Source organism: Camponotus floridanus, unplaced genomic scaffold, assembly GCF_003227725.1.
Source record: "Camponotus floridanus strain SB8 unplaced genomic scaffold, Cflo_v7.5 scaffold14, whole genome shotgun sequence".
Classification (NCBI taxonomy): domain Eukaryota; kingdom Metazoa; phylum Arthropoda; class Insecta; order Hymenoptera; family Formicidae; genus Camponotus; species Camponotus floridanus.
Genome location: NW_020229259.1, coordinates 2,515,624 through 2,540,221, shown reverse-complemented (window position 1 = coordinate 2,540,221; position 24,598 = coordinate 2,515,624). Strand labels below are relative to the sequence as shown.

General features: G+C 32.8%; 5 protein-coding genes across 6 annotated transcripts in view; 3 read left to right on the top strand and 2 right to left on the bottom strand.

Annotated features, from left to right (window-relative positions):
• Positions 1–144: 144 nt before the first annotated feature.
• LOC105259404 (sodium/hydrogen exchanger 8) lies at positions 145–3,768 on the top strand. The gene is made up of 5 exons (XM_011271307.3): positions 145–1,573; positions 1,660–1,829; positions 1,934–2,305; positions 2,388–2,719; positions 3,566–3,768. The coding sequence occupies exons 1-5, from the start codon at positions 274–276 to the stop codon at positions 3,588–3,590; spliced, it is 2,199 nt and encodes a 732-aa protein (XP_011269609.1). The 5' UTR covers positions 145–273; the 3' UTR covers positions 3,591–3,768.
• Positions 3,769–10,734: 6,966 nt separating this feature from the next.
• Positions 10,735–15,103, bottom strand: LOC105259402 (SRSF protein kinase 3). Its single transcript, XM_011271306.3, has 6 exons — positions 14,142–15,103; positions 13,293–13,518; positions 12,897–13,212; positions 12,191–12,769; positions 11,808–12,105; positions 10,735–11,697 (listed from the first exon to the last, which is right to left on the bottom strand). Exons 1-6 carry the CDS (start codon positions 14,360–14,362, stop codon positions 11,406–11,408), a joined length of 1,932 nt encoding a protein of 643 aa, XP_011269608.1. The 5' UTR covers positions 14,363–15,103; the 3' UTR covers positions 10,735–11,405.
• Positions 15,104–15,869: 766 nt separating this feature from the next.
• LOC105259401 (NIF3-like protein 1) lies at positions 15,870–19,549 on the top strand. The gene is made up of 5 exons (XM_011271305.3): positions 15,870–16,164; positions 18,287–18,675; positions 18,748–18,856; positions 18,933–19,097; positions 19,191–19,549. The coding sequence occupies exons 2-5, from the start codon at positions 18,295–18,297 to the stop codon at positions 19,457–19,459; spliced, it is 924 nt and encodes a 307-aa protein (XP_011269607.1). The 5' UTR covers positions 15,870–16,164; positions 18,287–18,294; the 3' UTR covers positions 19,460–19,549.
• LOC105259406 (probable cytosolic iron-sulfur protein assembly protein Ciao1) lies at positions 16,336–17,865 on the top strand. Its single transcript, XM_011271309.3, has 3 exons — positions 16,336–16,354; positions 16,681–17,145; positions 17,311–17,865. Exons 2-3 carry the CDS (start codon positions 16,687–16,689, stop codon positions 17,863–17,865), a joined length of 1,014 nt encoding a protein of 337 aa, XP_011269611.1. The 5' UTR covers positions 16,336–16,354; positions 16,681–16,686.
• A 2,376-nt stretch (positions 19,550–21,925) lies between the features above and the next one.
• Positions 21,926–24,598, bottom strand: part of LOC105259397 (neurotrimin) — a 46,179-nt gene continuing 43,506 nt past the window's right edge. For both annotated transcript variants that reach the window (XM_011271298.2, XM_011271297.3), the window contains exons 5-6: positions 22,403–22,571; positions 21,926–22,191 (exon numbers count right to left, since the gene is read on the bottom strand). In XM_011271298.2, coding sequence (XP_011269600.1) covers positions 22,085–22,191; positions 22,403–22,571 — 276 coding nt within the window. In that variant the 3' untranslated portion in view covers positions 21,926–22,084. The remainder of the gene's footprint in view (positions 22,192–22,402; positions 22,572–24,598) is intronic.

The following is a 24,598-nucleotide window of genomic DNA, read 5'->3' as shown; positions in this document are numbered from 1 at the left end:
CATGAATCGATGCACTTTTGGGTGCGTTTAGTTCGCCCAATCAAGATGAAGAAACGAAAATTTCTTTATCTTGATTGGTCGAACAAGCATTTTTCGATGTCAAATAAGTGCACTTTCTTGAGAACTGTCAGACATCCTAATCCACTAGTGTTCCATAGTCAAATGTCAAACTCACGACGTCACGCGACCAACTCTAGAATATTCATAAGACGACGAGGAAAAATTGCAAGTTCGACTTCTGCTACCTGCGAAATAATGTTTCGTCGTTGAAAGATGTTGCGAACGTTTCAAACACATTTCTTATTGTTGCACAAGTGGAGCTTTATCGTCGGGATCTTATTACTGTATGATGTATCACGACATGTGTCGCACGGGATCGAGACGATTAACCTCAAAAATGAGAATATTACCGATAACAAGGTCACGTTTGCGGTGACGGACAGTCCAAGTACTTTACATACCACGACAAATGTCAGTATTTCAGCAGAATTGTCTAGCACAGCGCGATTCGCTAACAGTACAAACATTATCGATAGTCACAACGCTAGTTCAACCTCCACTGTAAAACCTGTTACATCTCTAAATACACCTGTACAGACTGATAATATTGTCAACGACCGGACGACAGAGAAAATCGATACGGTATCGCCGAGTTTTATCAACGTTAAGAATGCAACGATCATCTCTATATCATCGCAGAGTCCAGATGTTGTCAACTCAACAAACACCAGCACAACCACCGTTGCTCCAGCGGAACCAGTCCTTCCCGACAAAGGTTCCGCTGAGGAAGAGCATAACAGCTCCATGTCCATATTCTTTGTATTGTGTGTCTTAGCACTAGGCATATTATTAATACATCTGATGCTGCAAACCAATTTCCAGTACCTTCCTGAATCAGTAGTGATTGTCTTCTTGGGAGCTGCGATTGGCATGATTATAAATCTTATGTCGCATCAGAATATAGCCAACTGGAGAAAAGAGGAGGCTTTCTCGCCGACCGCATTTTTCCTGGTTCTGCTTCCGCCCATTATATTCGAATCGGGATATAATTTGCATAAGGGAAATTTCTTCCAAAACATCGGCAGTATTTTGGTATTTGCTATTTTTGGAACAGCTATCTCTGCATTTGTCATCGGCGCCGGGATATATCTGCTAGGTTTGGCGCAAGTAGCGTACAAGCTCAGTTTCGTCGAGAGTTTTGCATTTGGATCATTAATATCAGCAGTAGATCCTGTTGCCACAGTTGCAATTTTTCATGCTCTTGATGTCGATCCAGTCTTGAATATGTTAGTTTTTGGAGAATCAATTTTGAATGATGCTATTTCCATTGTATTGACAACTTCTGTCTTGGAATCCAACAATGCGACAACAACCAGTGAGGCTATAATACTTGGCTTGAATCGATTTTGCCTCATGTTCTTTGCGTCAGCCGGAATTGGCGTTGTTTTTGCTTTAATAAGTGCATTACTGTTAAAGCATGTAGATCTGAGGAAGAATCCATCTTTAGAGTTTGGCATAATGTTAGTGTTCACATATGCCCCATATGTTTTAGCAGAAGGCATACAATTGTCAGGTAAACATTTATTTTAAATATGTAATAAATTTCTTTATTATATAATTATTATTGCTCATTTGTTGTATAATATATTATTATTACAGGAATTATGGCAATTTTATTTAATGGAATAGTCATGTCACACTATACACATTTCAATTTATCAACTGTTACACAGATTACAATGCAGCAAACAATGCGAACTCTAGCCTTTATAGCTGAGACTTGTGTTTTTGCATACTTGGGATTAGCGTTATTTAGTTTTAGACATAGGGTAAATATGTCATACATATATGCTTATAATGAAATTTTTAAATTTGTTGTTTAAATCTCTTGCTGTTGTTTCTGTTGTTTAATCTCTTTCTTGCTTTTTGACAGTTTGAGCCAGCGTTAGTCGTTTGGTCCTTAATCTTGTGTCTGATTGGAAGAGCTGCCAACATCTTTCCACTGGCCTTACTCGTTAATCGTTTCCGCGAGCATCAAATCACGAAGAAAATGATGTTTATCATGTGGTTTAGCGGCTTGCGCGGTGCTATATCATATGCACTATCACTTCATTTAGATTTCAGTGATGAAACACGTCATGTTATTATAACAACGACGCTCATAATCGTATTGTTTACGACGTTAATATTTGGAGGTTCTACTATGCCTCTGTTAAAATTCTTGAGAGCCGAAAAGAAACAGAAGAGTAATAGCAGAAGAAAGAAGAAGGATAAGGAAGTTTCATTGAGTAAAACTAGAGAATGGGTAATTAAAAAAAATTGTACAAATTTAAGCACATTATTTTTTTATATAAATAAACTAACAATAATATTTTTTTCTTTTTTAGGGACAAACTATAGATTCTGAACACTTGTCGGAACTCACAGAGGAGGAAATGGAAGTATCTTTTCTACAATCGCGAATTCGTGGTTTTGCAAGATGGGATCTGAAATTTTTCATTCCGTTCTTTACAAGGCGATTCACACAACAGGAGTTAAAAGACTGTAAATCACAGATGACAGATTTAACGAATCAATGGTACCAAGCTATCAGAATCAGTCCAATAGAATCGGATGAAGAGGCAACCACGGCATCGACCGCCCAATTAAACCTGAACATTAGTAAAACAGCCAAGGAACAATCACATGGAAAAGAGAAGAATGGGCGTCCTAGACACGGGTCTATATTAAGTATTTAATTTATTTTATGTGTGTGATGTGTGTCTTTAAATGTGCTGAATTACAGGATTTTTGCTTTTAAGTAAATTATTTGTAAATGGTGTAGATATATATGTATTTAGAATATCTTTTTTATTTAATTTGCTATTTGTGCCTAAATCCTACTTTAGATGATCTATAATTGATTTACAATATTAAATATTGGCAAATTTTATAATTTTTTGTATTGTGTTACACAGCCACTATTTGAAGAGATACACAAAATACATATCAGGATACACACACACATTTAAATATGTGACACTCAAAACTATAAGTAGATTTCTTGTCTTAATTCTACCACAAATCGTAGATCATCTAAAATAGATTTAATATTAACTTATTCATGTTTTACTAATCTGCTTCATTGATATGTTTCTATATCATGAAATTTTACAATGTAAAATCTCATATATATGTTTTATGTAATTTGCATCATTATTTCTATAATTTGAGGGAAGAGATTAAATGAATAATTGTGGAAAGAGAAAACAGATAAAAGAATTATAGGATATTGTCATTTGCACAACAATTTCTATGCAATTATATTCTTTGCTATGATATTTGAGTGAAATTCTTCTAAAATGTTACTAACTCTCCTTTATTTTTGTGATTTATTTTTTTTACTTCTTCTCTTTGTATACATTTATAATAATAATAATAATCATTATATTGTTGCTTATTATAGCAAACAACAATTTGCAGTATTGTCCAATATGTTTGCTTTATTCAAAGCAGCTTGGTGATGGTGATATGCAAATTGATATCAAGATTTTAAAATATTAACAGAAAAACTATTAATTTGCAGAATTGAGGAGGATTGGTCTGATTAATGTCCAACTTATTCCCACTAATGTTGCGAATTATATTTACTTGCCTGTATTAAATTTTTCATATAATTTTTTATATAATTTTTCATATAATTATATATTTGTTATGAATATATGAATAGAAGAGAATATATTATTTACACAATCTGATATTTTTATCGGTATTAGAGATACATGCAAATAACAGATTACTCTATTTGTTAATCTTGTTATTTATTTGTTAATCTTGTTATGTGAAATATTCAAAATTATTTTTAATCACAATAAAAAAAATTATAATATGAAGTAAAAACACAACGAAAAAAAATCTGTTACAAGAATATTTAACGATAATCTAATGTATTATATATAGTATTATTTGATTTAATAATTTGTAACAATTGTAATTGTGATTTTAATAACTCATAAGTTATTTAAATAACTTTGATAAAAAAATTAAGAATAGTATTTAGCAAATTGATTTAAATAACTGATAACACTTAATTATAATTAGTCTCACAGAATTGTCGAATTGTATATTTGAGTTATAAAGAAAAATATTTTTATTTGTGTATTATTACTATAATTGGGGAAAATTAATTATTTATGTGGCTATATGTAGCCTTGCCAAATACATTTAGATACGAATGGCGTTAAAAATAATTTAAAATTATGGCAATTGGACGAATATATGTATATATATACCTATACATATATATATATATATATATATATATATATATACATATATATATATATATATATATATATATATATATATTATATATATATATGAATAGAATGAATATAATATAAATTTAAATTTTAAAAAATCTGTTTTTCTAGTATGTATAATTTTCTGTTATCTGCGATGGTATTATTGTAAAATAATAAATATTTGTTGTAAACACTTGCGAGCATGATTTGTTATCATATTCGTAGGTGGATATACGGTAAATATCTTATCTTTCTTTCTCGAGGCCGAACATTAACCCAGTGTACAAGTTTCAGTAGTCTGAAAATCAGCTGACGAAAGATATAAACACAAGTACTGCATAGTGTACATTACTCTACTATAAAATGGAATACAATTTATGACTGTACATTCGGCAGATAATACATTTTAATGACAAACGGAGAAATATTGACAACTATGCGCGACGAATTCTATCAAGTATTCTCACTCTTTTTTTTTCTCGTTCGAAACGTGAACACATTATATTCTATAATCTTTATAATATCTTTATAATATGATTGTAATTTTATTCAGGGACAATAAAGTGATATAATTTTGTGATATACGTAATAGCAAAAAAATCTGTAATTCTCCTGATTGATTCCTGTTACTTTTTCTCTTCCTCGGATAATGGATGATGAGTGAAAAGAGAACAATTTCTTTTGTTGCGAATTTATTTCTCATATTATATATATATCAATCTCTCTCGGGACGTGGGTGTACATGGTTGTCTGTGTTAATTTATTTTTTGCGGCAGGGCACATAACGGAGGCAGCGTCTAAACATCAAATCCACTTATTCGTTCAATTCGTTATCGCTATTTTATTATGTTCTAGAGTTCTTAACGCCTCTTATATGATCGTACATCGAGCGACTGGAGCACGAGACAATAGATTAGCGTTCGATGTCCTCTTAACTTCCTTTTCTGTAGTATTTTAATTCGTATAGATATCTCGGGAAATGAGCTTTAAATATTTTTTACAATTAAAAAGAAGGAAAGAGAAATTTTAATTAAATATCTATAATAAGAGAGATATCAAAAAGAATTTGTTGTACATAATTATAAATAGATTAATTTAAAATAGAGACACGGTCTCTTATCACAAAAGTAAATCGAAAGTAGTAAGACTATCTTTTTATTTAATTTTTCAATTTTCAAAATAGAATAATTGATGCAATTAAATACCGAATAATTAAAAAGTCGTTTTAACATGTTTTAATTTCTCTCATTCTGTCAAATCGAATATAATTAAATCGTATAATTAATTCGCCTATTAATTCTAGGAAATTAAGGACACGTGCACGAATGCTTCCTATTCCTTCGTATCTTGCAGACATATATGCAACTCGTGCGACGCAATCAGGCGAATTAATCGATCAATCAAGCGAACTTTTATCTCTCCGGTCCTCGTCTCGCGATTCGATCGCCCAGCCAGCAGTGACAAAGGGCATATTTTTATCGCGCTAATCTGGGATATTATCTAGGAGAGGACTGTGCACACAACAGAACGCCCTGCTTTCTTTGCTTTCCTTGTCCCGATGCTCCAGTCGTTTTTCTCATAACAGCCAGGTGTTTAGTCCGTTATTAACTTGCATGTCCCGTTTCGGCTCGATGGACTTCTAAAGATGATCGTCACATATCACAGGCGCCTACACGCGCCTCTATCGATAGTATTTTACACCCTTATTAAAGTGTCCGTTGTGGGGGAGGGTCCTCGGACTTACCGGCGAGCACAAAATTGGTTAAGCATGCAGAGTTAAATGGCTCTCTATAAACGCTACAGACCAGTATGACTATGTACCAATCAGTGAGATAATAATAATATTATCGTATGCGACTTACAGCGCGTCTCTTTTTCTCTCAACTCACAATACGTCTTTCCGTGATCAATTATATTCCAATGTATATATATGTATATATATATATATATATATATATATATATATATATATATATAATCGCTGTACAGTTTATGTTGTGAGAGATCTACTCGGAAGGGTCTCTGGCATCCCCCCAGCGATCCGATCATCGTAGAATTCTAATTCACGCGAACGCTCTTCTAAAAATGTGCAAAACCCCGCGCCAGGTTTATCTCGCAATATTTACAGTATCTCGCGCGCGCGCTGCGACTTACATATAATAAAACTTGGTGTTTAATAGCAAAGCTTCTCTTTTTTTCTTTTTTTTCTCTCATTGAATATCGAATTTCCGCTCTTGCCTCTCTCTCATTCTCATTCTCTCTCTCACTGCATCCCCAAAACCATTTTCTTAAGATTAAAAGAGGAGATCGCACAATATCCATTTTTCGACAAAGCGTATGTAACTTTTACGTCGACGTAATTTTTGCTCCTCGATCAAGGCCACATTCCTCGCATACTCGATTCGCACTTTAACGTTGTGTGGTACCGAGACTCGTCCACGAATATTGGAACAGAGACGGATTTCCACAACGGTTCAATAATGATTATTAATTAGGAACGACTCACGCAATGGAGTTTCGCTGTGCGTTTAGCGTCATAATATATTTTATCAATCGTTTTTTAAAACAGCAATCGATATCGCATCGAAGCTTGCGATTGCAAAAGAAAATGTTGAGAAATTTATTTTACAAATTTGCACGTATTTGAGTTACTCGACTCTTACGATCCTCGTGCAGGATCTGTGCATTTCTCAGCCAAATAAGAATATTAATCGCTCTAATTCCAAAGTATTATAATTTATCAATATTGGTGTATTGATACTCTCGAAATTTTCACACTGCGATTAATATATCCGATTAAACGGATCTGTTTCGCTCGAAATAATATTTAGAATCTACCGAGGAACACGGAGTCCTTGGTAAATATCAATTTTTTTATTGGGTCCCTATATATTATGTACCATTTCCCCTTTCATCCGATCATCCCTTCATCATCCAAATTCGTGAATTTTACATTTATATATATATAAATATATAAATATATATATATATATATATATATATATATATATTTCTATATATATTTGTATATATTATGCGCGAGAAATCTGTTTATCGCAAAAAAAAAAGAAACGGAGCGCTTCGAGGGGGCTATTTGTCTTTCATTTCTCTCTATCTAATTCGCACAAATAAAATTATGTACTCGAAAAGTCGGAAGAGGAATTAAAGGGAGGGGATCTTGTACATCAAGAACTATACACAGTTTACTTGTTGTTAATTTCCTCCTAACTATATATATCCTAACGCCAAGCAGCGAGTCACACCTACCTACGTAAGTTATCGTTTTTTAATAGATTCATGTTTTTATGTATATATCTATATTTATATATTTATAGAGCACTAGAAATATTAATATATATATGTATGATACATATGATATATTAATATGCGAAACTGTTATCTATGATCAGTGTGAACGATCTTCAAATGCGATGATGCACGGACAACATAGTATTTATTGAGCTTCCATTGATCCTAACGATGGTCGACGCGATTTCGATTCCTAATTCGTCTAATAAAGTCATTAATTCTAGGCAATGAGTTCTGCGTTAATAATTTTTTTGTAGAATATCGACTCACGAAAGAGTGTATTCCTATTAACGTGCTTTACGATCGATTCTTTTCTCTGTAATCTTTTAATCCGATATATATATATATATATATATATATATATATATATATATAAATTTTGCCAAAAAAGTCAATGTTATAAATATGTGAAATATGTGAAAATTAATCCCAATTTTTATTTTTATTTATGTAAAATTTTCTTTTTGATTCTTGATAACAATTTCGTCCGTCTTTTTGAAAAATAATAGTGAAATAATTAAGCAGAATTGAATCTTTTCATGGATGTCTCGATATAAAATATTAGTTTATATAACTGTTCCATTTATATAGTTCTTAATCTTCTTTGTGTAGCATCCAAAATTTAAGTTCGTCAAAATTATATATGAATTTCAGAGACTACCCTCAACGACTATTCGAACGAATCTTTAAATTTTGACAGATTTCTATAGCTTTTTTGGAGGACTAACGTGAAATTTGATGAATGATATTATGAGCTAATGAATGAAGTGGGATCGAGCAAGAGCTCAATATATTGATTTGATTAAAAGCGTTTCTCTATTATGTAACGAGTAATATTAACGAAAAAATTCACTATTACTCGTGATCGCTGCCTTCCTCTTTGTTCCTTCCTTAAAACAACAAATTTCACTGGCCGTATATTTCGAAATATTATCCGCTTAAAATTTTAACTATATACAAATTCGTCACGATTGCCGTCGTTGAAGACCACATGAGATTGACGAACGAATCATGCAATTGCACGAAAACTGCGGGAGGATAATAATAAATAATGTGTTACAAACTAAAATGCAATCAGATTTACATTGCTGGGATAAAATTGCAATATAAACGCACCGTTCTATATTCGATATTAATTGTAACGCGGGTAGAAGAGGCACTTTCTGATATAAAATCTCTCGCGAAATCTCTCGCTACGAATGTACCGTACATTCGTAGATGTACATTGTAAACTTTAAAGTATTGTGGATGCCTGCTTTTTAATTTTTCCCAAAATCGCAAGAAATAATCTTAATAAATTAAGTAATGTTCGAACGGAGAATCTGAGATAATAGAAATCAGTAAACAAAAATTTCATATGTCAATTTTTAATAAATTAAAATTAAAACGCTGCTTCTTTTCTACAAAATTTCATATATCTGCGTAATAAAATAAAGAGACATTGTGTGCTAATAAAAAATAATAAAAAATAAATAAAAAATGCATGTTAAAAATAGATTATGTATTTTCACGGGAGTATTTTCCTCTTTTACCCGGGAAGAGATATATAACTGCATTTAGAGACAAAATATTTATACATCGTGACGATTTCCACATACGCACGCATTTCCATACACAGTTCGAGATTGTTTTTTTTTTTCCTATGATGAAACGATCTTAGACTGGCAGGCGAAGCGAAACAGAACATTCTGCGGGAAGCATGAATTGAATTCGTCGACATAAGAAAGTATGCATAATGTCAAGAGGATCCGGTGGAACGTACTGCTTCGCTTTCTCGTTTATAAAATAGAAGACAATTATTATCGGCAGAGAGCTTCAATAGTCAGTCAGTGTTCACGAAGTAAGGGGGTTCGCACGAAAATCAACGTTACTTACTTTCATTCGTTCATTATGTGTTCACCAAGACCTTATCCGCGATATAGATACTCTCTTTTCGTAGTTGTACATTATGTATATGGTGTTCACATTGGAGTGACATAAACAAATTTATAACAGAAATGTTTATTAGAAATGTGTACGTTTTTGCAGGGCACAATGGAACAAGACAAAATGCATATTTTTTCATGTTTAAATCATACACATAATATATATGTATGTATGATGTGTATGTGTGTATATATACATATACATACACCTATATATATGTATGTGTGTGTATACATACATACATGTATACATATACGTACATCTGTATACATGTATATACATCTGTATATATTATGTACATATATATACATATACATACATGCATACATACATACATATATATCATTTTATTGCCACACATATGTAATCCAAGCTTACAGTATGTTTTTCACATAATTTTTAATCTGTATAATTTCAGAAGCATATATATATATACACATATATATACACATATGTGTATGTGTGTGTGTGATACATTCTCTCCCTCTCTATCGATGCTTATTATTAATAAAATTTAGTTTTTTTTATTCTCACAATGTCGATAAATAAAAGTAATAAGTTGTTCGATATATTAAATTTTAAATACGAATTCTACAAATTAAACGGTTTGAAAATGTGTCATTGAATATGAATGGATTGCATATTGTCTTATTCCAATTAATACCCAAGTTATTTATAATATCCCAAGAATTTAGCGATCAACTCTTAATTATCTATAATATACAAACCAATTTATACATGCATCCAATTCTTCATTGCATGCATATCTATGTGTATGAATATTTCTAATCGGATCACGTATATTTTGAGGTAGATGTAAAATATTAATTAAACAGCCATTTCTATCTTGTTGTGATTTCTCGACAAGTTTTTTGGCAAGAATTTACAACAACCAATGTATACAATATATAAAAGTATATACAGATAACTGAGTCAAGGTAATGAATCCTAATTTTAAACTAAACACGTTACCGAGTCCGCCAATAGCTCACAGTGCATTACGAGTAGATCCCACAACTCTTGGAATATTCAATAGATAAATTAAATGGCGAGTATAAAGAATGCGACACAAGAATACGAAAAGTAATACATACATATATATACATACATATTTATATATGTATACATACATACACATACATACATACATACATACATACATACATACATATATATACATGCATACATATACATACATACATATACATATATAAAGTACTATGAAATTTTTTTAATTTCAGTTTTCTCCTCATTAATTAAAACACGATTTAACAGGTGTACAATTACACATGATCAGCCGATGATGTTGAGAGTGTTGTATTAGGAAGCACGCGCGCGGCCGTTTATATATGGAAATCAGCGGAATGTTGCAAGATCTTCAACGATTTCCGGATTTTGCGACACTTCGCTCGTTACATTCGAAAGGTTTCCTTGAGGCGACTTTCGCGATATTGTCAAATCACCATTTTGTAAAGGATATATAACAATCTTCTTGAAACATTTTCGGTTTCATTCATTTTCGGTAGCATTCCCTACGCGGAGACACACTCGTATGATTAATATAACAACATATGATACAATTCGTTCCCGTAATTCGTATATCAAATAGTTTTTTCTAATGTGTGTATGTATGTATATGTGTGTATGTGTGTGTATGTGCGCTCTTGAAACGATGCACTTCGTACGCAAATTGGCTCGTGGAATTATAATTTTCAGTACGTGAAATAGCACATCCAACGTTGCAGATATTTTCGGCTTCCTAAACACTCTCGATTTATAATCGCGATAATTGGGCGGTAAAACTGGGGTGAAAATTGGAGGGGAGGGGAAAGAGGAAAGTGGGGGCAGGCGAGAAGGATATTACAGGTAAAATAATAAAAAACGCGATCACTTTTTGATTTGCAGCCATGGATGCTTCAGACACTCGGCTGCAGTAGCTCGCATGCTCGGATTGAATTCGAGCATCGGTGTTAGGAACTCTGCGAACTCACGCGCTTCGCTCGGCGTCCAGTCATATTTCTCCGTCAACACTTCATACAGGCCCCACGGTTTTAACCCGGTAATATGCTTCAATTCACCTTTTTTGTTAAAGTATATCTTTGAGTTCTTTCCCGAAAGAGCGATACGTCTCGGTATTTCTCCTAGCAATTCAATTATATGGGCCAAATGATCTTCATCTCTGGAATGTTAACAATCGATTCGATTTAAATAATGTGTGAAAGAATGATTTTTAAAAAGTTTATATATAACTGCATTAATTCTGCTACATATGAATCTTGCAATTGTTACCTGCAGTAATCTTTCCCACTGTGCGGTTCAAAAAGATAATCACCAGTCGCCAATTCGAACGCCATACAAGCGGTAGACCATATATCAGCAGAGGTATCGTATCCGGAGCCTAATAAAACCTCGAGCGACCTATATTGACGAGTTTGAATGTCATCTGTGAATTTCTTATGAACCCAGCACGCGTTTCCGAGATCCGCTATCTTCACATCGACCTCGCACTCCATTATGGCGGGATCCAAGGGCGATACGAATGCCCGTTTCAATTGTTTACTTTCCGGTGGATTAAATGACCTACGACCTACAAAATAAAATGAAGGAAAACAAATGAAATTGTGCAGTAAGAAACAAAGATAAAATATGTCTTCGTTCGACGTAACATCTACCTTCGCTACATTCGTCGGTATCTTCAGCATCGGGTGGTAATACACCTTCGCCGCAATTTTTTTCCACATCGCATAGAGTCATGTTGTCTATTTTCTCGGATTGTTCGGGCGATGTATTCTGTATCTTTTCGCCGCCCGCTAAATCATCTACTCCATTCATATGTAAGGAAGGTGCAGACGGTTCCGAAATGTCGGGTGAACCTTTGCTCTCTGTATTGTCTTCTATACTTTCTGTATTAAGATCCTGATCTAGGCTATTCGTCTCAAGCTCCCCGTTCTCTCTTGTGCTATTCGCAAGTTTACTTTGTTCCTCTAATTCCTCGATCTGCTCCATCTGTTTCTTCAAGAGCTCATTTTGGCGCTTGGCTTTCTTCTTTAATTTTTTCTTCTTATTTTTAGACATTTTGGAATTTGGTATGGGTTCTTGAAACTCCTTTGGCGCAGTGGAAATCAGAGACACTGGCAATTTCGCTCCCATAGAATGCAGTTCTGTCGCTTCACAAGCTAATTTTCGTATATAAGTCTCATCAACGCATACAAGAACATTTTCGGGTTTAATATCTGTATGAATAATCTTACCTGAAAATAAAATTCAACATATTATATATAATGATAAATTTAGCTTATAAATTGTAGCTGCAGCATATTCTTTTCATTTGAGAAAATTAGAAATACATATTTCAATATAATTTAAACATCATCTTACATTTATTATGAAGATAGTCAAGACCTTCGAGAACTTGTCTGATGATGCGTTTTACGTTATTTCTTGGAATTCCTCTGTAGTTTGACTTGATAATCAATTTAAGAAGATTATGTCCAAGCACTTCAAATACCATGCAAACATGCAGACCATTTATGCCGCTAATCTTGAAGTCATTGAGCAACTGGACGGTCTTATTGCGTTTAGGATCAATGGGATCTGTATCGCGCACATCTTTTAACAATTTAATTTCATCCAATGCAGTCTCAGTAAAATGGGATGCAGATTTTACAATTTTAAGCGCAACAAAACGCTTATCCTATAGAATCAATTTTAAGATATCTTATATATTTTATATAAGTGTATAAAAGAAGCTCATTATCAAATTCATTAGTATACCTGTAAATCCCAGCAAAGCCACACAGTGGAGAAGTGACCCCATCCGAGCTTACGAGTGACATGATATCGATTTAAAAAGAGATCTCCTATCTTCACAGGGTGGTATCCGCCTTTACAATAGTCACTGCTGTCCTCTTGTTCCTCATCTTCGCTACTGAACACTTCGTCATCATCTTCTATCGTTTCATTGCTAGAACTATGACACGGTTCAAGTCCACGGTCCAGTCTATGACAAATATATCGATACATCATGAAAGCAAAATGATACGTAACCAATACCAATGTGTTCGTAACAATTAACTCATAACCCGACAAAATTGAGAAGCCAATGAGATAAAGCGAGAAGACTGTTATACGATATATAGTAAAATTTTAATTGATTTGAAAATTAAACTCTTTATATAATCGTCGCAGATTATAATCATTTATATTACCATCAATAATCACTGGAGAAATAATGGTAAAGATAATTTTACATTATATATTACATTAATTATTATTGTTCATAATCTCCACAGCGATTATGAATACATACATAGAAAGTACGAAACATTTACTTATTAAAATCCCTGTAACACATATTTGACGCACTCGACAGCGAGGGGATAAATCGAGACAAAAGTTTGAACGCGACTGTTAGCGAGGCGAGTCAACGACGAACTGTCATCCGCGCGTCCGGATGTGCGACACGTTATATCGCGAACGCCGTAATCGCAACTATAATAAAAAGCGCGTGTGCGTGCGTAGTCGTATCGGCGTACGTTATATCGGCGAACGCGTAACGTAACGCAAGTCCGGGCGCATCCTCGATGCCGGCTGTTCGACGAATCGGATCGCAATCCGGGTTACCTGGTCACGTTGTCACTGACGAAGACGCGCTGCTGCATGCGGGTGTCGGTGCACGGGAAGGCAGCGGCGGCCGCCTCTTGCCCGCTACGCGGTCCCTTGGAGCTCTGCGCGTCCTGATCACTCTGGGAATTGGCCTTGCCCTTGCGCTTGCTGGGCTTGTGCCGCTTCTTCTTCGCCTGGATCGCCAAGACCCGCCTGTTCACGTCCGTCTTGGCGCTCATCTCGCCGACTAACTGGATCCCCGTTCGGGTCTCCCGCTCTGCTACCCCCTTTCCCGACGCTTCTTCGCACGCAGGCAGGCAGGCACGCACGGCCCGCACTTCCGCCCGTTCCGGCCGCTCCTTCGTGCTCTTCTCGCTGCTGTTACTGCTGCTGGCCCGCTGGCTCTCGCCTCTCGCTGCTCTCGCACACCGATATATCGCGGCTCCTACACTCGCGCCGACTCGATTCGACCAAGCTCCTCGGCTCGTGATCTCTCTCTCGTCTCGCCTCGTTCTCCCTCGTAGCTTCGCGCGCGAATAATCTCGCAGAGATCTCCCTTTACTCTCTCGGATTCGACTCTATTATCACTTCATCTCTCGCGCCGCGCACTCCGTTCGGCTGTTGTTTGAGTATGGCCGTCGACGAGTACGTCCATCCGCGTATGTACCCCCGCATATGTATTCCTACGTAGGTGCGTATCCACCGCACCGTCTCCCGTGTCACAGAGGCGAGCAGGTGTCGTCGTGTCCCCCGGGACGAGCGGATCGTCCCCGTCGCCGTCGCCTCCTCGCCACCGACTGCCACTCGCCGCGGACGGTTCGCTCGCCCTTGCGCCGTTACGCCGTATACGCGAATGCGACGACTGACGATCGCTCTCCTCTCCACGCCGCTCGCAGTTGCCCACTTCACCTGCGATTTTTACTTAACAGCCGCCGGCTGCGTCCCGCGTCGATCGCGATTACGCTCGTCTCCGCACCGCGGCAGCAGACGGGCCTCCGAAATTCGAAAGACACGCGATTTATTTATTTTTCTTGTTTATTTTTTTCTGACTCCGGGTGGGTTTATCTTTCGATGTGTGCGGGGGGGAGAAAAAAATATTGTCGCGTATATCCTTTATCCCCGAGTTCTCGTTCCTCTTTTTGGTAAGACGCGATGACGTACGTTGCTCCGCGCCGTCACGGCGATTGCGCGCTTCGATGATTCGAACAGCGCCTTTGAGAGTAATTATTGGATTAATGACATGTATATACAGTTGATACCTGGCGCAGGAAAATTACGAGACGCGTATATCGATATTTTGTAATCGCTAAAAATAATGATATTAAATCGGGATATTTTACGAATAATCGCAAGTTGTTGAATTCATCGCATCCAACTTTAGTTTGTATACATTTGTAGAAAACCGATGTGTGAAAATAGAGTTCGTTCGTTTTACACTCTTCTTTATTTTCTAAATTGATTACCTGCTTTATCTCGATATAAACGGGAAATGAGAAACTAAATATGTATTGTTATCGATCTCAAAACTTTCGAATGTCCTTTTAATAAGATTTTGAATAGATTTCCGGTCCATTTGACGAGATGATATCGAGGCGTCAAAATAGCTTCAAGTGATAAAAAAGAAGATACGTGATCAAGAAAATTGAAAATAATAATCTCTCTCTATTGAGAGAACTCCGATCGATCCAAGAAATTTGCTATTAAAAGAACATTCATAGAATGATATAGATTTTGGAACATCCTATATAAACTTACCTATAGGCAAGTAACTTTCCTGATTTTGTGAAGCGCGGAATCTCAATGATCGTGCATGAATTGACAGACGACAACGCCCTCTCTGACAATCTCTGGTTTTACTTGATAAATTACACATCTATCGATAAGCGGAATCAACACGACAGGAGATTGCGATCGTTATCGTTTCAACGAATTTTTACAAAATATCCTGTATACTTAGGCGACAAGCAATTAAAATTTATGTGCATACAAATATTAATAATTAGTCTATTAAAATATCTTCATTAAAAAATTGCATAAAACGGTGAGTTTACAACGCTTTTCGAATCTACTGTTATATATAATAATATAATTAATATTGCATAGAAAAATATAGTCAATCGATATTGTTAATTAATTTCTATGCATTATGTAACGAACTAATTCTATACTCATATTATTATATATGCTTATATGAATATTACATCAGCAAATTTTACATACTATATGAAGAGGTTAGTTCTCCACAAATAGAAAAACATAAATACATAAATAATTGATGTATTATTCTTGCGATGTGAAAATTATACACTATGTTGTTTAGTTCCAATGTATCCTAACGAGTCAGTTTGTTTCACATTGAATATTATATGTTTAAAACTTATATGTTTAAAACTTTTATTTCAAGTCTCTATATTTTATTTTTGAGTTATAATTTGTATTTGTTAATGCACTAAAATGTATTTTTATTATAAATATTTTTCTATTAATGAAATACACTTAACAATCTATCTTAACAAATATCGTTTTCCATGCGATAATAAATTATTACCTGTTACAGGTAGCGATGGATACATTGGAACTAAAGCAAAGTCTGACTGGACATAGAGGCAGAGTATGGAGTGTTTGCTGGCATCCTAAGAATGCTTATTTAGCATCTTGCGGCGAGGATAAAAAAATTATAATCTGGGGATTAGAAGGGCTTAAATGGGTTACAAAGATGATTCTTACCGAAGGACATTCTAGAACTATTAGAGAATTAGCTTGGTCCCTCTGTGGTCGTTACATTGCATCAGCGAGTTTTGATGCAACTACTGCAATATGGGATAAAAATGAAGGACAATTCGAATGTAATGCAACATTAGAAGGACATGAAAACGAAGTGAAAAGCGTTAGTTGGTCATCCTCTGGTGACCTACTTGCTACATGTAGTCGCGACAAATCAGTGTGGGTATGGGAAGTGAATGGCGTAGATGAATTTGAATGTGCTGCAGTTATTAATGCTCATACTCAAGATGTAAAAAAGGTATGTTTATGTAAATTGATCTATTAAAAAAGAAAAAATATGTTAAAAATGTAGATCTATCATCCATGATTTATCTAGAAAAATATAAATTTTAATCTATTTCACTAATATATAAATGGACTTTATACATTTCTTATATATAACAAGAGTGTACTTTTATTGTAGGTGAGATGGCATCCTAATGAAGAGATTCTGGCTTCTGCGAGTTATGATAATACAGTGAAGATTTTTAAAGAAGATCCGGCCGATAGTGACTGGATGTGTGTCGCAACTTTATCATCTCATACTTCTACAGTGTGGAGTCTTTCATGGGATAAGATTGGTAATCGAATAGCAACCTGCAGTGATGATAAAACGGTAAAGATATGGCGAGAATACAAATGTGGAAATGAAACAGGCATTCCTACACCAAATAATGAGCCTGTCTGGAAATGTATTTGCACACTGTCAGGCTATCATACCAGAACTATTTATGACATTGACTGGTGCAAAACTACAGGTTTATTAGTGACTGCATGTGGCGATGACATTATTAGGATATTTAAGGAAGATAGTGATTGTGATCCACATCAACCAAGTTTTACAATGATCTGTTCAATGGACAATGCACATGCTCAAGATGTTAACTGTGTTCAATGGAATCCTACAGTTCCTGGACAATTTGCCTCTGCAAGTGATGATAGCTTAGTGAAAATATGGTTTTACAATCATAAAGAATAAAATTATATAAATATAGTTTTGTTTTATTTAATATAATATAATTTTATCTTTCTTTATCTTTCTAATTTTATCTTTCTTTATCTTTCTTTGTTTTTAAATTTAAGAAATCTTTATTAAAGAAATTTAAGAAATCTTTATTTTAAAAATCTAAGGCTAATGAATAATAAATTATAAAAATAGGAAATCAATTTTTATTAAAAAGATAAGAAAGATTTTCATTTCCTTCAAAACTCAATATCTTTACATTTTTGTAAAGATTTGTATTCTTTAATATAAGTAATATTAAGTAACAAATATTTTGTAACAAATTCTATAAATAAATAATGAATTAAAATATCTATTATATTTTATTCCTTAACATTCCTTAACATTTTTAAATGTAATAAATCACATATTATTTGTAATCACATCTTCATTTTAGGGCTCCACATGTTAAAGCACTCATACAACATAGGATTATTTTGTAATTTCTATTTACAATATAAATATATTAATAAGTTTAAATATATCAAACGGTATAATACGATACGTACGATGAGTAACATCGCAGAAAATAAAATTGGCATGCCTTTGAAGGAGATTCTGAGTGCAATATGTAAATTTGCGGACACCTCACTCGCAGCTTCCTGGGATAATGTCGGATTACTGATTGAACCTACAGAACCCAAAAATGTATCGTGCATCTTATTGACAAATGATTTAACTGAAGATGTTATGGATGAAGCTATTCAATTACAAACTGATTTAATCATCACATATCATCCATTAATATTTGCTCCATTGAAGTCTATTACAACTCAATCTTGGAAGGTACCGTCAAATATACCGTAAAATTGTTGAAAAAAATTATTGCGATTTTTAATTGTTATTTATATATAATAGGAGCGAATAGTGGCGAGATGTCTAGAAAATAAAATTGCTGTCTTTTCTCCACATACTAGTTTTGATTCCGTAAAAGGCGGTGTAAACGACTGGTTAGCGGAAGCTTTCGGTAAAAAGAAATTATTACAGCATCTATAAATCAATTATTAATACATTAATATTTTATTTTATGAAAATATTTTAAGAGCTTGAAAGCAGCAAACCAATTCAACCGGATACGAATAATCCGACTTACGGATTGGGAAGACTGTGCACCTTAAAGAATCGGGTATCTATTGAAGAAGCAGTGAATTTAATAAAGCAACGTACAAATCTGAAATACGTTAAATTAGCACGTGCACGCACTGCAGGTAAGTGTTGACAAAAATAATTTTTATTGCTCAAAAATAAAATAAATGACGAAAATATACGATCACACTACTTTTATTATTGTTATATTTTAGATGATTATATTAATACCGTTGCACTATGTGCTGGATCAGGTGCCTCGGTATTGAAAGAAGTACCTGCAGATTTATATCTTACGGGTGAAATGTTGCATCATGATATATTAGATGCCGTACATCGCGGGATCCATGTTATATTAACAAATCACTCTGATTCGGAACGTGGTTTTTTGAAAATATTTGCTTCGATACTAGATAGTGCTTTGCAACAATCTGTCAAAGTGTGTCTGTCTAAAGCTGACAGGGATCCATTACAAACTGTTTGAGCCGTTATTAAAAAATGCTCGCCATATATATAATATTCGATATTTAATGTAAAAGTTGATACGAATAAATTACAAATAGTATCACTCATGAAAGGAATTTTTCATTGTTAATATAAATTATTTTGATTTTTGTTTAAATTCAATGAAACATATACTACAACTAAAAGGCACATCTGAAAGTAACATATTGACATTATAAAATGCAGTTAAAAAACAGGATTTTTTTTTACATAAAAATATTTTATAGAATGTTTCAGTTAATGTGCATTTTCGGTTATATATAAAATGAAATAAAAATGATTATCTTTCTTTTTAGTTCTGTTATATTAATGTTGAATAAAAACACTTTAATATTACTTTTATATATATTATATATAAAAGAGAATTTTCATTGGGAAAAATCTTACGTTTAGGCATTATACTTTATCTTGATGAGGAACTTTAATTTTATAACACCATAATTTTTAAAACATTATGCACAAATACAAATAAAATTTTAGCTAAGAAAATATTTTCTCTTGAATTTGTTAACAAGTCTGTAATTTTTATAAAGTGCGTAACTTAAATACTTTGTTATATATATATATATATATATATATATATATATATATATATATATATATATATTTATTTTAGTTCAGAATCTTACTTTTTACATAATCTATTTATTAATTATTTTAAGTTTTAAATTTTAATATCATTAAATCTAGAGAGTCTCTTCTTCCAACCTTTGACTATAATGTTTTATACACTAAAATGAAAAGAAACGGCTATATATACTTTAAATGACACACCATTACGTATGGTTTAATCACAATAGATTTATTTGCACGAAATAACAATTAGTTATTATCTAAACTCGGTCAAATTAAGAAGTAGACAAGACTGTCTCAAATTGTTCGTGTAAATTCCAATAGTTCCGCAGTGAAATGCACGATACACACACAATGATATTCTAATCTTAATTTACATGGCAGCAATGATATACAGGCATATCTTGAGGACAAGATGCTGTAAATCTCAAACCGTTTATTTAATTCGTTATACAAACAATTAAAGTTTTCAAGATAATGTAACATTATATAAAAATCAAGCATGAAAGGGTTTGTATTTTTCTTTAAATGATTATCCAAACTTTATGATTTGTTTTCGCACACACATATTTATATATTCATACATAACGTATTACATAAAGTGTGTGAAGATATATTACATGCTCGTATAATATACGATATCGTACAGCAAACAGGGTCAAACTTTTTTTAATAATTAATAGTTTCAAATATTATAATATTATAATCATGAAATTTAAAAAAATTATATAAAACATATTATAAAAAATTATGATCTCCTATATTACTTATCGCCTTTGCACTAAAGTTTTACAATAATCGTTTGAAGCGACGCAATTGTTGTCAAATTGTTTAATATGAAGTATTATAAGACTGAATAAATACATTGAACGATATTATATCGAATTCAATAGAATTCTGATATGATCGTAGAACAATAATTAAATTTGATAGTCATCATCAAAACGTATTTGTTATAATTTCGCTACAAAATATAACAGAGATTCATCAAAATCTTCTTTTTTATATCGAAGATAATCGTCAAGAAATAATAGTCTTTTAAAAACTTGTATTCAAGCGAATGACCCTATTATTTTAACATGACATGCTCAATCATGCGTTATTTAACGTGTTCTTATTTTAGCGCAGCTTTACATCGTACCTTATATATATTCTCGTACGTGTCCTCGCAACATAATAAATTTTAACATATTTCTATGTTAAAATGTCTAATATGTTTATTAACAGTAACATGTACACGTTCTTTTGGCAAATACAACGTATTGTCTTGTAAACCGTGGTAAAGCAAATTTAATATTACTTGCTGCTCAAAGAGCCTTTCGAATTAAATAATTATTTTTACAAATATATCCGATTTTCGTTACCCTGTCTTCACCCATTCGCATTCAGATCATACACGATGTTTTACTAACAACGAAAATCTATTCCCTTATTTTTACATCTTTTTGTTACGAGATCGTTCTGTTACATTTTTTAACTTATTGTTATCTCCGTTTCATCCTTGTATTTCTTTTAATGGATCCATCTTAAAACTTCTTTTTCCGTCTATATTTATCTATAAACGTTTGCGAGGTACTCTCTTATTGACGTAGATAGTACAGATGACGTTCATAAGTCTCTCTATAAAGAATATATTTAATGTAAAAAACAAAAAAAATTTAATTGAAAAATATATTAGTTACGAAAACTATTTAATTTAAACATATATAATAACAATAAACGAATAAAGAATAATTTAATAATATTTTTAATGTATATATATATATATATATATATATATATATATATATATGTATGTATATATGTATACAAATAATATATTAAGTATGAAAAACATAAGTAATTCATTTTATTGTAAAAAAAATAACTTGCAGTTTATTTTATCGATCAATTATTCATACGAAGTTTAATCCATGGAATATTCAATAGACACTCGTGCTCTTTTCTTGAGAATCAAGTAATAAAGAAGTGAAAAAAGAGAAATTTGAAAGGAATATCTCTAATTAACATTTATAATGGTCCATTTCTACGTCTAGTAAGGATGATTCAAAAAGGTCAGAAGCGTCGTTGAGATCATTACAAAAGGTAAATTGGCTAATCTTAGCTGCCCGCCGTGTTGCATCGCAGCCGGATGTTCCCCTGCAAGAATCGGAAAAAGATTAATATCGTCTTTCCTTTCTTTTTTTTTCAAACAGCAATTTTGCAGGGAAGTGTTTATTTTTTCGCAATATATTCTGAATAATCAGAGCTGAATAACGCATGGAGATAACTATTAGGTATATTAAGCCGTTGTACAAACGTTATAACAATGTAATAGCAGGTGCGTTATAAGATTAAGAAGTATACATACCATTAAGTACATGAACTAAGATTGTTTTTGTGTTGGCGTTACTGGGATGGCAGGTGTATTGTCCGTTATCCGCCGGTTGAGCACGTTGAATTAAAAGGTACGACGTCGTTACTTCGCCCTTCTCCGTGATAACCGATACCCCCCCTCTCGGACTGTCGTAATTGATCGCCTGTCACATGCAGATCCCGGAAAAATGTTATTCTAATTAAATTTCTTCCTACAACGCTTATACACAATAGCGTTCATCGAACCGACGAGGAAATCTATTAATTAAATGATTGATTAATTTTCAGTTGAAAAAGTCGAAAGCGACACTGATTGGCAACATTTACTAAGAAAAACTATTGTAATAGAGTAATTAGCTCGTTCTCATTCTACATATGAATGGAATAGATGCGAAATCAATGTTTAACTAGTTTTATTATTATCGTAAATCATATAATAATAATTACAATTATACTACAATAATTTTTTACATGCGATAAAAATTAGAGAAACCCTCTCGTATATATAATATGAATTTCTTTAATTAAATATACTTTTGCGTGAGGACGTATGCTACTATATTTATATTTCGCGGATATATTTCCTCTGCGAGTTAAAAACTGCGTAAAACTCTCCTTTATTCCGACTCGATCGCATTTCCTGGTTTGTAAACTGGTGGAAATCCAGTCTCGGAAACTTTGGTAAAATCGATAATAGCAGGAATCAGTTTATGTCTGTATTTCGCTGAAACTCATAATGTTTCAGAGCTGAACTTACAACACTTTCAAAATAAACGATTTATATGTCACTGTTGCAAAATGGATTTTGAGAAAACTTTCAAAGCCTTCAAGAAGGTAATAAATTCCAAAGTATAACTACAACTAAATGTTTTATCTTTTTTATACTTAATATGTTTTTTTATATTAAATATCTTTTTTATACATATTATTTTCTTCTTAATACAATTTATATTACGTATCAGTTTCATATTTCGATATCTGATAATATCTTGCAAATTCGTATCTGCTTTTAATTTAGTATTTCTCCATTAATCTCGTTTATTTTCATTTTATTACTTTTCCTCGTTAAATTTTAGCAGTCGTTATATTTTGCAGGCCAGACATTATATTTTATTTCTCTATGTTATCTGTTTAGTAAGACAAGAATAAATTTTTGATCAAATCATCCTGGTTATTATATTTTTGTGCTGATTTGCAATATCTAATTATTATCTCGATATCATATATCTATATATTGCATACTGCATATCTCACATTAATTTATCAAAAATTTTCGTCCGTAGTAACAGCTTGTATCTCTTTAATATCATAACATAGATTGGATTGATTTATATATTTCGAATTCGCGCGGAAAATATGACATGAAGAATATTTCTGAAATATCAAAATCTGAGATATCAAACATTTTGCCTAGTTTTATGTGTACGTGTTTTATGCAAAAATTTGAAAAAATCTGAGTGTGTTCTCTGTATTAAAAAATAATAAATATTTCATACATTTACTTCTAATCAATATGAAAACTAAATATTCATTCACTTTTGTTACAATCAGATATAATTCATTCAAATTTTTTCCAATTGAAACGAAAATCCAATTAAATAGGCTTTTTGCATTTAATTGAATTTTAATAAGCTATATGTAGAGATAATTTTATATAATTCACTGATAATCTATATGAATATATATATGTACATATTTTTTAGTATTAGATGGATGATATCGTTACATTTATATGTACGTTTCGTTTTTCCTTCTTTAATCAGACTGATATTTTTTCTAATAGCGTTCTTTATTTTTACATATCTCAAAAGGACTGACGTTTAATGCTACAAAGCTTTAATGTTTATTAAGGAGTGATTGCAATAGGCTGCGGTTCTTTATTCATTTTCTGTGGAAAACCACAAGTCTGTGAACTGAAACGTCAATGAATAAATCTGTTCCTTTAAAGGGATTTACTGACATTCCATATCATAAATCCATGTCATAAATCTTTAATATTTATTAAAGAATAATTGCAATAGGTTGCGGTTCTTTATTCATTTTCTGAAGACGGCCACAGGTTCGTGAGTCGAAATTTCAATAAATAAATTTGTTTTCTGGCCGAGAGATATGTACTAATTAATTACATAAATACAAAAATATTTCAAAAATAAGAGATAGTTGCATTTAATTTCTATTAAATTTTGGTTTA

Bases quoted from the DNA above. Each gene is read 5' to 3' on its own strand.
- LOC105259404 (XM_011271307.3), top strand. From the start codon at position 274: ATGTTGCGAACGTTTCAAACACATTTCTTATTGTTGCACAAGTGGAGC. The intron at 1,830-1,933 runs GTAAATATGTCA...GCTTTTTGACAG, and splicing joins TATTTAGTTTTAGACATAGG to TTTGAGCCAGCGTTAGTCGT. The intron at 2,306-2,387 runs GTAATTAAAAAA...TTTCTTTTTTAG, and splicing joins TGAGTAAAACTAGAGAATGG to GGACAAACTATAGATTCTGA.
- LOC105259402 (XM_011271306.3), bottom strand. From the start codon at position 14,362: ATGAGCGCCAAGACGGACGTGAACAGGCGGGTCTTGGCGATCCAGGCG. The intron at 12,770-12,896 runs GTAAGATGATGT...TTTTATTTTCAG, and splicing joins TGACTATCTTCATAATAAAT to GTAAGATTATTCATACAGAT. The intron at 11,698-11,807 runs GTAACAATTGCA...TTAACATTCCAG, and splicing joins AGTGGGAAAGATTACTGCAG to AGATGAAGATCATTTGGCCC.
- LOC105259401 (XM_011271305.3), top strand. From the start codon at position 18,295: ATGTTAAAGCACTCATACAACATAGGATTATTTTGTAATTTCTATTTA. The intron at 18,857-18,932 runs GTAAAAAGAAAT...AAATATTTTAAG, and splicing joins CTGGTTAGCGGAAGCTTTCG to AGCTTGAAAGCAGCAAACCA. The intron at 19,098-19,190 runs GTAAGTGTTGAC...GTTATATTTTAG, and splicing joins AGCACGTGCACGCACTGCAG to ATGATTATATTAATACCGTT.
- LOC105259406 (XM_011271309.3), top strand. From the start codon at position 16,687: ATGGATACATTGGAACTAAAGCAAAGTCTGACTGGACATAGAGGCAGA. The intron at 17,146-17,310 runs GTATGTTTATGT...CTTTTATTGTAG, and splicing joins ATACTCAAGATGTAAAAAAG to GTGAGATGGCATCCTAATGA.